General features: G+C 46.0%; 1 protein-coding gene across 1 annotated transcript in view; it reads left to right on the forward strand.

Annotated features, from left to right (window-relative positions):
- Positions 1-914: 914 nt before the first annotated feature.
- SLC2A11 (solute carrier family 2 member 11) overlaps positions 915-14,552 on the forward strand; it is a 593,392-nt gene continuing 579,754 nt past the window's right edge. The window contains exon 1 of the mRNA XM_086942750.1: positions 915-941. Coding sequence (XP_086798876.1) covers positions 930-941 — 12 coding nt within the window. The 5' untranslated portion in view covers positions 915-929. The remainder of the gene's footprint in view (positions 942-14,552) is intronic.

Below are 14,552 nucleotides of genomic sequence, written 5' to 3' on the forward strand. Positions count from 1 at the left end.
GTAGTCCTGACGAAGAGCTCTGGGGAATGCTCGAAACATGTTGACGTGTACTAGGGATTCCTAACCCATCACAGCTAGGTTTTTCCGGTATTTTACCCCGTTTTTAGACATACCAACTATTTTCTAACATTGAATTAGAATTATTCAAAGTATTTAAATCCATACCTACTTTAAATACATTGATTTGACTTTATTTCCTATAGGGGGGTGTCTATTTTAAGTCCTTACCACCATTATTTTCAACGGGAGGGTGTTGTAGTAGCAGTGATTTGCCATGTGTGGTGCTGGACTTACTCTAGCTCTGAGTTGGAGTACATTTACAACTTGTTTTTGGTCTTTTTTTATCAGCAGCAATTATAGAATTTTTGTGTATAGGAGTGGGCTCACTCTTTTGTGGGTGGGTTCATTTCCCTCCCTGAACCCTTAACTTACTCTCCTTAACTCCTCGTATTCTCTAAATTCCCTGTCCTTTATTTGTAAATGTTACCCATTTTACAGCTACTCCCGCCTTCCCCACCAACATTTACTGCAAACACCGATAGTTAATATATATGTATGCGGGTAAAGGGTGCCTCCTGCAACCCTCTTCCATGTGTGTTTAAATTTGTCATTATAATGCGAAGGCCCCTCCTTGTCTCCTTCATATATTTTGTCACTACTCAGGGAGGAGGGACTCCATGTCCCCACTTGACCTGCATCTCATTTGTGCTTTAGCACAGGCTTATTCCTGTTTATTCATCTCACTTGGCTTGCAGTATCTGGTGAATCAGAAGAGCACCTTCTCCCAGGCTTCCTTCGGATCGCCTTGTCGGCAGCGCTCCATCGGCCACCCGTACAACACTGCGATATCGGCTTCCGGATAGCAGCACTTTTTTCTCCGGCTCCGGCTTATAATAACTGCTAGTGCCTGTCACGTTGGATGTGCCTGCATGGTCATGCAGGTATGGTATTACTCTGCCAGGACATTTCTGCAATGAACCTACCACCTACCACTCTGTTTTGCCAATACATCAAGATGTAGTTCCCATCCCCTCCCCCTCTCGCTTGGCTGTTCCTTGGAGATCAGGCCAATCTGGACCATCTTAGGTTATTTTGTATTTATCTTCTATTGCATTGGATGATGAAATGAAAGAATAACAATAGTGAACTAATCTATGGACTTTATTATGAGTTTGAAGGTTTCTGGCTGGGACCACTACAGTTCCAGGAAGACCACCAAGCCAGGGCTGCACCTGCCTGCCAGATTCTGACTTTAATCCAGGGTGAGCAGGGTGCGCTGTGGCAGTCTTAGGCAGTGGTACGTTAGGCTCATAGGAGAGCCTAACAAGAATACCATTGCTGCAAGAGAGCCTGCAGCACTTTTTTGCATGATGTGGCACAGCACACCACGCAGGAACAAGAGTGCAGCTCTAGGGGAAGCACAACATGTGCCCCCCTGCATGCACCCCCAGGTCCAGATTTGGCCAGGGACCCTGTTAGGGCCCCCTTACCTACATTTCTGCCACCCTTTTCATGGTGGTGTCACCCCCATGAAAAAGACGTTGGCTATGCAGGTCGTAATATGCTTGGCGGTGCCGGCTTTGGCACCACCAGTATATTCCGGCCCTTTGAAGACCACCGCTGCAGAGGGATCCTTGATCCCGGCGGAGGTGGCAGTCTTATGGTGGTCTTAATAGGGCAGACGAGTGGTCGTGGTTGGACCACCACTGCGAGTACAGCGGTCCCCGAACTGCTGTACTCGTAATAAGGCCCTATAGCATTGTCCAGATTGACGTCCATGTATTCTTGCATTATTAGGTAATGGTGTCAAGAGATGTGGCTGTTTTATTTTCAAATATAGTTGAAAAAACCTGCACTTTCACTGTATCCGAAATATACCCAAGCAGAAAGCGGCTCGCTCTTGAGTTTGAGGATCATTGTGTTTTAACACAGCAATGCTTGTTTTCACTTTTTAACATGGAGGTTGTTGTGCTCGCCCAGCGGTGCTCTGCCCGGGCCACATCAGAGTAATGTTTTTTAGAAACCATACGTTGCTGTGTCTTATTTTATGGGGATCTTAGGAATCAGGTCTACTTGGGGGCAAGGGTCGGGGGGGGGGGGGTGAACAAGGCATTTACCGCCCAATGTCTATCAACAGAAAATCTAGCATTCTTAGGTATTGTAAAATGAAATGTTTAATACTGATGATGACTAATAGTTTACTTGGAGTTAGAGGCATGAAACTGTCATATCTACACAGTCTACAATCAGTGGTGGTGCTTGGAGCACACAAATCCATTTGTAAACCAGGATGGATAATTTACGGACGAACTGGTTTGCAAATGGGCATGCAATTTGTGATGCAACCTATGTACTAATAAGTAGCTCTGCAAATTGTACAGAAACGGGCTCACACAATTGCATGTCTAATGAATGTTAACTAGGCCAGTCGTACTTCATGTCACTCTGTTTTTTGGCGGCCATGAAGGGATGATTGCTTGTGGCGCTTATTTCCAGTCACTGGTTTCAGTTGCAAACTTGCATACCACATGGGTGTGCCCACCAAATTGTTTTATGCATTGAGCCTAATTTTTGTAAACAAATGAGAATAGAATTCTGTGTGGCTTATTTTATACTGTGTGTGTATATATATTTTTTTTTTCAAAAGATGCCAAAGATATGAAGCCGCACGCCGTGTTCAGGTAGGTAACAACCTTTTAAATTTATTTATTTTTACGCTGCATGCTGGAACCTGCAGTTCAATCCAGCATGCAGCGTAAAAATACATAAATTAAGTGGCACACAGGAGGCCAATTTTATTGAATTAGCATGCAGGGAACAGTACAGTTATACGGAAAGAGTTACTTATGTTGGCCTCTGAGGAAAGGGAATGACTCCCTGAAAAGCATCAGGCCACGGGACAATTACCGAAAGGGAAGCAGTATGTGTTAAATAAAAGGTTGTTACCTACCGGAACACGGAGTGCGGCTTCATATCTGGGCATCTTTTAAAAAAAAAATATACACACACATATATATATATATATATATCTTACTAGCTGTACCCGGCCACGCGTTGATGTTGCTCAGTCTGGTTAAATGCCAGAGAAAGAAAAGAGTAAGCACACATTTCTAATATGTTTAATTTCACAATGCTTGTGGGTATACAATATGTTTTTGTGACTATTGTCTCTATGCATCCTTTGTAGTTGTTAAGCAGCAAGCAAATCAATAGGGTCTGTTCGGCCTTTCGATTAAAAACACGCGCGTATTGTACACGTGCGTATTCAAATCCAACGTTGTGTATCTATAAACACGGGCTAATGTTGCAAAGTGAACCAACTCCTCCCCCTCCCCCTCCCCCACCCACTTCCTGGTCTGCCATCCTGACACCAACTGTCCATCCTCATATATGTAGACTATTGTCTCTATGCGTCCTTTGTTAATGTTGCAAAGTGAACCAAATCCTCCCCCTTCCCTCCACCCACTTCCCGGTCTGCCATCCTGACACCAACTGTCCATCCTAATATATGTAGACTATTGTCTCTATGCGTCCCTTGTAGTTGTTGCGCAGAAACCAAATCAATAGGGTCTGTTCGGCCTTTCGCTTAAAAACACGCGCGTATTGGACATGCGCGCATTCAAATCCAACGTTGTGTATATATAAACATGCGCTGATGTTGCAAAGTGAATCAACTCCTCCCCCCTCCCTAAACCCACTTCCTGGTCTGCCATCCTGACACCAACAGTCCATCCTAATATATGTAGACTATTATCTCTATGCGTCCCTTTTAGTTGTTGCGTAGCAACGAAATCGATAGGGTCTGCTCGCCCTTTTGATTAAAAACACGCGCGTATTGGACATGTGCGTATTCGAATCCAATGTTGTGTCAAACTGGTTAAATGGCAGGGAAAGAAAAGAGTAAGCGCACATTTCTAATATGTTTAATTTCACAATGTTTGTGGGCATACAATATGTTTTTGTGGCTATTGTCTCTATGCGTCCCTTGTAGTTGTTAAGCAGCAAGGAAATCAATAGGGTCTCTTCGGTCTTTCGATTAAAAACATGCCCGTATTGTACACACAATTATTCAAACCCAACGTTTCTGTATCTATAAACACGCGCTAATGTCACAAAGTGAACCAACTCCTCCCCCCTCCCTCCACCCACTACCCGGTCTGCAATCCTGACACCAACTGTCCATCCTAATATATGTAGACTATTATCTCTATGCGTCCTTTCTTAATGTTGCAAAGTAAACCAAATCCTCCCCCCCTGCCTCCACCCACTTCCTGGTCTGCCATCCTGACACCAGCTTTCCATCCTAATATATGTAGACTATTGTCTCTATGCGTCCCTTGTAGTTTTTGCGCAGCAACCAAATCGATAGGGTCTGTTCGCCCTTTTCTAATAAAAACATGCGTGTATTGGACACACGCGTATTTTAATGCCACGTTGTGTATATATAAACACGTGCTTAATCAAATCCAACCTTGTGTCAAAATTTAAAATCAATCGGTGAAGACCTTTTGGAGATGTAAGATTTTAAACAATTGAAGATTGACATTTTTATGTGTCTGTTCGGGCTTTCGATTAAAAACACGCGTGTATTCGACACGCGCATATTGGAATCCAACATTGTGTATATAAAAACACGCCCCAATTCCAATCCAACGTTGTGTCAAAATTTCAGAGTAATCAGTGAAGAACTTTCGGAGATTTGCGATTTTGAACAAATGAAGATTTACATTTTTATTTATATACTAGCTGTACCCTGCCACGCTTTGCTGTGGCTCAGTCTGGTTAAAGGGAAGAGAAAGAAAAGAGTAAGCACACGTTTCTAATATGTTTAATTTCACAATGCTTGTGGGCACACAATATGTTTTTGTGACTATCGTCACGTTGTGTATATAAAAACATGTGCTAATGTTGCAAAGTGAACCAACGGGAAAGAAAACACACTGCCTGCTTCTCATATGATCTCTCATACTGGCTCTCATATGATCTCAGCCAGTCCACAGGGTTGTCCAGCAGACCTACTGACCTTCTGCCACAAACCTGGGAGCATAGGAGTGACCGGGGCTTCCACCTGCCTCACTGACGCTTCCCCCCGCCGCCTGCTCCGTAGTACACCGGGAGCGGCCGCCGAGAGGGGGAGGCTGCGAACCACAAGCCCCAGCAGCACTCGGGAAGGTCACGCCCACAAACGTGCCCGGAGGCGCTTTAAATGTGCGTGCTGTCTTCGGTCGAGTGGGTTGTCCAGCAGACCTACTGACCTTCTGCCACGAACCTGGGAGCATAGGAGTGACCGGGGCTTCCACCTGCCTCACTGACGCTTCCCCCCGCCGCCTGCTCCGTAGTACACCGGGAGCTGCTGCCGAGAGGGGGAGGCTGCGAACCACAAGCCCCAGCAGCACTCGGGAAGGTCACGCCCACAAACGCGCCCGGAGGCGCTTTAAATCTGCGTGCTGTCTTCAATCGAGTGGGTTGTCCAGCAGACCTACTGACCTTCTGCCACGAACCTGGGAGCATAGGAGTGACCGGGGCTTCCACCTGCCTCACTGACGCTTCCCCCCGCCGCCTGCTCCGTAGTACACCGGGAGCAGCCGCCGAGAGGGGAGGCTGCGAACCACAAGCCCCAGCAGCACTCGGGAAGGTCACGCCCACAAACGCGCCCGGAGGTGCTTTAAATCTGCGTGCTGTCTCCCGCTTCGCGGGACGGGCCGGGCGGAGCCCGGGCAGAGGGCGGGCCGTCTGTGGCCGTCCGGGGACGACGAGGGACGGGACGGGCCACCCCCCTTGGCCCCAGCAGACTCTTAACAACTGAGCCAGGTACTGCATTTTGAGATTCTGGAATACTTAAACTTTCTTGAAGCCCTTTAACTAGACTAACTTAACGGCCGCACAAAGAGAACCACTAGAGAAACAAGCCGGGTAGCTATCCGTCAAATTGTGGGACTTCCAATTAATGCAGGTTACCCTAACTGGTTTTTGTGGTCACTAGAGTGATCTAGTTGGAGATCAAAAGGAAAAATGTCCAATCATCCCAACACACGTTCGGCTGTGAATAAAACTAACAAGAGAGAGACCCCTAAGCAAACACGAGCGGCAACGAAGGAGTGTGCCCTCCCGAAGGGGAACAAACCCACAGCAATTGACTTAATGTTAAAAAAAGTCACGGGGGAAATAGAACGTATGGAACGGAGTTTATCCTCTTCACCCAACCTCAATGTAATCACCCAAACACCCCCCAGAGACCCACCAATAGTAGATAGCCCAAATATGCATGGAAATGTGACCCAATCAAACAATGACACTGAGGATGTCCCCTGTGCACAAACCCCGGGCCAAGAAACTTCTGGGTGCAATGAGTCGATCCACCAGAAAAAAAGGAAGCGACAGGAGAGGACCAAGGGGCTGCAGAGACAAAGGAAAGCATCAGTGAGAGGCAATCCCTCAACACGCACACAAGAGTATATACTGGTAGAAAATAATTCCCAAGCAGAAACTATTCCACCAGGGTGGGTTGAGACAATAGTCGTAGATCTTAAAAAACACCTAGAATCCTTTATTGTTGCACAGTTAAAGCCCATTATAAGCAAGGTGGACAAAATAATGTGTGAGGAAAGGAGAGATAGTGCACGTTAGAAGAGTAAACTGGATTGGTGGGAGAAATAAAGACATAAAAGGGGACTGCATAGTCGCAAATTTTAGGGATACCAGATTGGTTGACTACATCCTGAAGAATGTCAATAGGAATCAAACCAGCACGATTTGTGCACTCCCACTCGGGTATTTTTACCCAAGGAGTCGGAACATTAATCGTGCGGATGATGAGGGTGGGTGGATTCTTGGAAGACCACAACGTACACATAGACCAAGACCAGTAAGCCACCCCAACCAGTCCTTTCCTCCACGAGACTACTCCCAATGGAGAAACAGATTTGCCCCAATTCAATCACTCGAGGACATCGACTGACTCATTCCACTAGAAAATAACTCTATATCAAGTCTAGCAACTAATGGACGCTCAGGCCCAGAAATAGGGGTTGAACGTGGGAGTGTGGAGAATACACAAACCGGGAGGCCAGAATCACACTTGAGCCAGGGGGACAAAAATGTAAACCTCAAAGATGCACCAATAGTGGGGGAGTTGAGAACAAATGAAATTATTACAGCTAGTGGCAAAGAGAATAGGGCTGGACTGACCGTCTTATCCTGGAATATTGCAGGCCTGGAAGCCAAACTAAAAAGTAAGGAGTGGATAGAATATATAAGGTGCTTTCATGTTATAGCGCTCCAAAAAACATGGGCACGGGATTCGGACTTTTGTCAATTGGAGGGCTATAAGTGTTTTTTTAGACCTGCCCAAGGGACGAATGCGGGGAGAGCTAAGGGAGGCCTAGCAATATACGTAGATTTAGACCTGAACGGCACCTGGTCACACCCAGACTGGTTGTCAGACAACATATAAGTAGTCTCACTACAATATCACAGGGAGAGTCTACTTTTTCTAAATTTTTATAACTCTGGGCCGGTGGAGGGGAATTTTCCTATACTAGCAGAGTTGGAGAGTAGATTAAATGAGGATTTGGATTTAAGGATGAAGGGGCCAGAACCAACTGTCCTGTTGATGGGGGACTTTAATTGTCATCTATGCCCCAAGCTATTCCCCATATCTGCCGACTGGTCAGCCTGCCCACTAGAAAAGGGTCCCCATTTTGCACACAATAAAGAGGGCACCGCTTTGATGAAGCTATTAGATAACTTTGCGCTCACCCATGTTATGGATTTAGCTGCACTTAAAGTAGGGGAATCCCCAACACCCACATTCAAAGGGAGAGAAGGTGGGTCCATAATAGATTATATAATGATCTCTGCCTGCGCTAGAGATCAGATTCTAAAAACAAGTACAGAGTGGGGCCCCTTTAGTGATCACAACCCCATCACAATAGAAATTAATCAGAAAGACTTAATTAGAAAAAACCCAGGGGTGGTTAAGGAAACCCAAATCCAACCAACAGATCAAGGGAGACGCATAAGGTGGTCAATGATTAATCCGCAAGAGTTTTACTGTAAACTAGTGGGCGAAGGGAAAGATCATATTGAGACCTGCTTAGATCTTTCAATAGAGGGCAGAGAAGTGGTAGTGGCTTTCGAATCTTTAACCAAAATTGTTGAAGGATTATTGAAAACTAAGAAGCCCGTAAAACAGTCATCCTCTCCAAGGTGGTTTGACATAAACTGCTCAAGGGCTCTAAGAGAACTAAAGCAGAGTCTAAAAAAGGCTCCGAGGGTCAAGACTGAAATTGCCCGTTGTAGACAGAACTACAAAACCCAGGTAAAGATAAGAAAGAGTGCTCTCCAAAAAGAAGTTTGGGCAGATCTTAGGGAGGCTGGGGAAAACAGGGACTACACACAGTTTTGGAAAATCATAAATAGACCATGCTTCCATGACTCAAGCTCCCCAGTCATTAGCTCTAACATATTACCAGAACAATGGATCACCCATTTCAAATCCTTGTATAACCAGCAGGAGGTAGACATTGGAGATGGAATATGGAGGGGGCCAAGGGCAGAACAACTAGAATTATCCCTGGAGGAAGTCCTTAAAGCAATCCGAGGGCTGACACGAAACAAAGCCCCAGGCCCGGATGGTACCCCACCAGATCTATTCCTTAGTAACACCGATTTATGGGCACCAGTGGTAACGAGAGTACTTAATGCAGCAATCAAATCAGGCCTTCCGAGATCATGGTCCACTGCGGTGATTGTCCCTATATATAAGAAAGGCTGTAGGGACAGCCCGCAGTGTTACAGACCCATCTCGTTGATTGACGTATCTGCCAAAGTACTCGGGAGGGCGCTCCTCAACCGCTTAATAGATTGGACTGACACTCATAACATCCTGGTGGACACCCAGTACGGGTTCCGAACAGGCAGGCCAACTAGTGACCAATGCCTCAACCTATACCTCCTTACGGCTAAATACACCAAGACGACTGATGGGACCATGTACATGGGATTCATGGACTTAGCAGCGGCTTTTGATAATGTCAATAGAGCCAAACTATGGACACTCATGTATGACTTGGGAATTGACCCAGATCTTATTAACATTCTTAGGGAGTTGCACTGGAACACCACTGCCAAGGTCCGCTATAGTGCGGGGGGGGTGAGTACCGATCCCTTCCCGTGCTCTGGCGGGGTGAGGCAGGGGTGTATCCTGGCACAGTTCTTGTTCTCCCTCTACATAAATGGCCTGGAGAGTGCCCTGATAGCACTGGGGACTGACTGTCCAAAGGTAGGCTTGCATCATCTGCCGGTACTTTTGTACGCTGATGACGCGGTCCTCCTTGCGCGAACAGCAATTGGTCTGCAGCTCTTAATTAAAGGCTTCTCTGACTTCATGAGGAATTTGGACCTCTCCGTCAACCTGACAAAATCCTTTATTATGGTAATGGGGAAGAAACCACATAAGAAATTTGTTTTCAAATTAGGGGATCATGTCTTGGACAATGTCAACTCATTTCCGTATTTGGGTCTTCTATTTGACGAAAAGTTCAAGTTTGCCCCTTTGATAGAGGAGATGTCAAGGAGACTAGTCTCAGCAAATGGGGCCATTCTAAACTTTGCCCGACGAATGGGACGCTGGTCCCCAGAGCAGGTGATGACATTGTACAGATCGGTTAGCATCTCAAAAACCATCTATGGAGCTGAAGTGTGGGGTTTTAGGGATGCACAACTGATACAAAGAGAGGAAGACAAATTCTTTAAAAAACTGTTAAAGCTTCCGTTAAGCATCCCAGCAGCGATAACACACGAAGAGTTGGGTACCCCATACATATCCGACCTGATCAGACTGAGACCAATACTGGCCTGGCTCAAAATTTGGTCAAACCCCAATGCGGAATTGTCCAGACAGATCATCCAGGATTGCCTGCGGAAAGATAGATGGCTCCAAATTCCCTGGTTGAAATACATCAAAGACACATTGGGGGACATTGGCCAACAAAGGTTATTTCTGGACCCCTCAACTGTGGACATATATTGCAGACATTTTGTACAAAAGCAACTACAGGAAAAGTATGATTGTAGGAGGAGGGAGCTTGACTCTATTAAACCCTCGGTAGTTGCTCATTCGCTTGTTTGCAATGAAGCGGGCATGGAACCGTATCTCTTTTTAATGTATAGCCCACACAAGAGGTTTTTAATGACTCGTTTTAGGCTCAATTTGCTGCACAACATTTTAGCTTATCCGTCTGGTTTTACGCAAACAGTTGAGCAGAAGGGTGCCTGCGGCTGCGACAATAGGTCTCCGCAGGACACCCTTCATTTTGTATTACTGTGTCCTTTTTATAAAAAACCTCGTCAAAGATTCTTGGTGGACATTTTAAAGGACTCAAACATTATCCATGCCAAATCTGCCTTATTGTTTCTGCAAAGAGCTACTGAAATGCGTACTTTGTGTACGATCATGAGTTTTCTGAAAATTGTGTTTAAACTAAGAAACACAAGGGGCTGACAATGTCGGATGAAATGGGATGAAACTAAAAGGTCATGTGGGGCCCTTTGTCATACCTGCACTCTGTTTACACTATCTACAAAAAACCCTTTTTAACTTGTCTCTTTTTAACTTGTCCCCTTCTTTAAAATTATGATGTTCAGTATGTTTTTATGAGTTCAGACATGGCCATATGCAAATCAGTCTGACCCTGTGCCTCATGGGAAGAGTCCAGCCCGAACTGCCAAGCCATGTCTTCCCTGGACCGGAATCAAGCTTCCCAGGACCGGTTTCTGGCATTACAGCCGTCTTCAGCCGGGCTTGCTTGAATCCAGTGGCAAAGCGAGCAAGGGACTCACGTCTGAGCATACCCTGACAACTTAGGGCGAACAAAGAAAAACCAACGGGGATGATGGACGGAGCGTTGACAATACAAACACTCACCCCCAGTAAACTGATCTGGGTTTAATCCATCACCGTTCTTTAGCTCACTCCACCACCCCAGTTCAGACATGGCCATATGCAAATCAGTCTGACCCTGTGCCTCATGATCACTCCTTTTTCCATGATGCTGTTGTTGTTGACATGCCTCCACCTCTGTTGTCTTGTCACCGTCTTGATCGCTTGCATTGTTGGATCCCGTTTTGTTTCTTGTTCCAATTCTTCCATCTTTATCGATGCCGGAGTGTTATGTTTTAGTACAAAGTTCAGGTATTCTTCTGTCATTGATGTTGCCTCAAGTGCGTGCGACAGTGGGTGTCTTGACATGTAGTCCGCCGGGTTGTGCTCTTTTCCTGGTTTGTGTATGATCTTGAAGTTGTAGTCCATGAGTCTTATTCCTCACCTCGCTATTCAGGGTGGTATTTTTGCATTGGAGTTTCCATAGATCGTTACCAGTGCCTGGTGATCTGTTATTATTGTGAATGGTTTCCCATATATGAACATTTGGTAGTGCTCACATGCCCATACTACTACCAGACTCTCTTTCTCCGGCTGAGAGTATGCCCTCTCAATGTCGTACAGGCTCTTGCTTCCGTAGGCTACTATGCACCTTGGTTACTTTGCCTGGTCTGTGTTGTGCTAGTATCGCTCCCAACCCCACTGGGCTGGCGTCCACCGTCAATTCTGTGCAAAGCAGCAGTTCAAAATATGCAAGGTGGTCTACTGCTGTCACTGCTTGTCTGATCGCTTTAAATGCTTTGCTGCACTCTTCTGTCCACATGAAGGTCTGGCCTTGTTTGCTTAGTTCCCTCAGTGGCGTGCTCACTGTGGCAAAGTCTTTTATGTATCGTGCGCAGTAGCTAGCAAGGTCGAGGAATGACCTGACTTCTGCAACATCGCTTGGATGTTTTGCTTTTTCTAGCGTGTCCACTTTGCTGCGATCTGGTCACATCCCTTTTTTAGAGAAAATGTGTCCAAAGAACACCAATTTGTCTCGCCCCAGTGCACACTTGTCCTCATTTAGCGTCATCCCTGCTTGTTCCTGCTGGGAGGAAACATCTTGCAGTGCTTTGTCATGTTCATCATCTGGCTTACCGAGCACCAGAATGTCGTCACTGTAGTTCAGACTGTTTTTTACCAGCCTTATTATTTGCCGTATTGTCTCTTGGAATATTTCAGCAGCCGATGATATTCCAAAACTCAAACGCTTGAATCGGAAAAGACCCAGGTAAGTGGAAAATGTCGTGATGTATCTGGACTGAGGGTCAAGTTCTAGCTTATGATATCCTTTGCACAGGTCTAGTTTCGAGAAACGTCGTGTGCCTATCAGGCAGCTGATCATTTCATCGAGGTGAGGTACAGGGTGTCTTTCACGTTCAATTGCTGTGTTCGGTATTCTCATGTCAACACAGATGCGAATTTTGGATGTGTTCTTCTTGGGCACTGCCACTATTGGCGACACCCATGGCGTCGGTTCCTCGGCTGGCTCTATGATGTCCTGACTTAGCAACGCTTCAATTTCTTCCTCTACTTGGGGTTGTAGGTGTATTGGTACTCGCCGGTGATGTTGAGCCACTGGTTTTACTGCTTCATTGATGTGCAGTGTTATTTGTCGTCCTTTTAGCTTCCCTAGTCCCTGGAGGAGTCTAGCATATTCTCGCAGGATGCTTTTCTTCTCCGACATGTGGTATGTCATTTCGAGGAGGCCCATTACCTGAGCTGTGACATTGCTCAATAGGCACGGTGCCGGAATGTCACCCTTCAGTACATGTATCTCTTCTTTTATTGTTTGGCCTTTATATGTCAAGTTCTCTGTGAACTTTCCCATGTTCATCACTGGTTTTCTTGATCCCGACGTGAATACATCGACTCTGGATGGCATCAACACTGGTTTTACTTCCATCTTCTCATATTCCCATACACACATGATGTTACATGTTGCTCCGCTGTCTAGCATAAACCGTGTTTTGTGTGGTTCCACGCCTATGGTACGGGCCCTGTTTTCTTTACTTCATTTTTGTTCACCAGGTGGATGCTTTCTCGACTCGTGTCTTCTTCGGTGGGCATGGCAACAGCGTCCTCGTCTTCTCCTGAATCAGCTGATGAGCTTCTGTTTGTTGTTTCCACTTGTCTGACATGCCTGCTCGTTGTCTTTCTCGGTCTTCCCGGTCTTCCTCTCTCACTTCTGAACTGCAGTCCCAGGCATGCGCTGGCAAAGTGATTGCTCCTATTGCATTTCCTGCATGTCTGGCCCATTGCAGGGGACACGCATTTGTGTGGGAATTCAAGTCCGCATCTGTAACAGGTCAGTTCAGGTTGCTTCTTTGTCACCTGTTCATTGTGTCCTTTCTTCCAATTGTTTGTGCGGTTGTTCTCCGCCATGCGGTGTTCCTGCTCTATTCACCGTTCCTTGCCCCGCTCCATTTGCTTCGCTTGCACCGTTGCCCTTGCCTCGGCCCTTGCCAATGACAAGATTTTCTCCAGCGAGGTTGGTTCCTTCAGAATCCTCGCACGTAAGTCTGTGTCACGACATCCTTCAATGATGCGCAGGCGAATCGCTTGTTCATTGTCAAACTTGTTGAATTCACAGTGTGTCACTAGCTTGCGCAATCGGGTCGCAAAGCCATCCAGCGTTTCATCCGTATGTTGAAATGCTATTGTGAAAGTATATCTCTCAAAGTCAATATTTCTCTGTGGATCGAATTTGCTTGAGAGGCACTTTATTGGCCCTTTGTATGTCGATGTCTCTTCTGCTGGTAGTGTTACTAGTAGGTCGTCTACTTCAACGCCGACCAGATTTAGAAACAGATCCATTTGTTTGGCCTCTGTTACATCCGTGGCGCGCATGTACCGCTCGAATTTTCTAATCCATCGCTCCCATCTGATCCCTACTTGCGGTTCTGATAGATTGAATGGGAAAGGTCTGCGGTATTGGGTGCTCTGCTTCTCGCTCCTTTGATCAGTCATCTTTGTGCTTGCAGCTCCTCTTCGATGCTTCTTCAGATATTACTTGCTTGTTGCCCTTCTTCTCTCTATTGTTTGCTTCTTTCACATTCATTTATTTCCTCTTTCCTTTCCTTCGTTTGATTTCTTCCTGCTTTTCTTTGCAGTTGCTTGTGCTTATTTTCTTTCTTCTGTGTTCTTATTGGCACTTGTGCTTGTTTTTTTTGTTTGCTTCTCTTTTTGTTATTAGCTTCTTTTGTTCTGAATTATTCTTTCCTTTCTGATCCTTTACTTCCTCTTGCTTTTCTTTGCAGTTGCTGGTGCTTATTTTCTTTCTTCTGTGCTCTTATTGGCACTTTTCTTCAATTTTCGATCTTTTCCTGACTTTAAGATGGCCGCCGGACTCTTCTAGCTCCCTTATTTTTTTAATTTCCTGGCTTTAAGATGGCCGCCGGACTCTTCTAGCTCCCTTATTTTTTTATTTTCCTGACTTTAAGATGGCCGCCAAAATCTCGCGCGATTTCGGGGCCAATCCGGGCGTTGCCTGATCTTAAAATGGCCGCCCGGTCTTCTGCAACGCTGATTGGCCAAACCACCTGCCTCTAAGATGGCCACTCTTTCTCTCTCGAGAGCTCGCGCTATGTTTCCCAGTTCCTTGCGCTCGACGAGCTCACTCGGGGATGTC

Source organism: Lissotriton vulgaris, chromosome 11 (assembly GCF_964263255.1).
Source record: "Lissotriton vulgaris chromosome 11, aLisVul1.2, whole genome shotgun sequence".
Taxonomy (NCBI): domain Eukaryota; kingdom Metazoa; phylum Chordata; class Amphibia; order Caudata; family Salamandridae; genus Lissotriton; species Lissotriton vulgaris.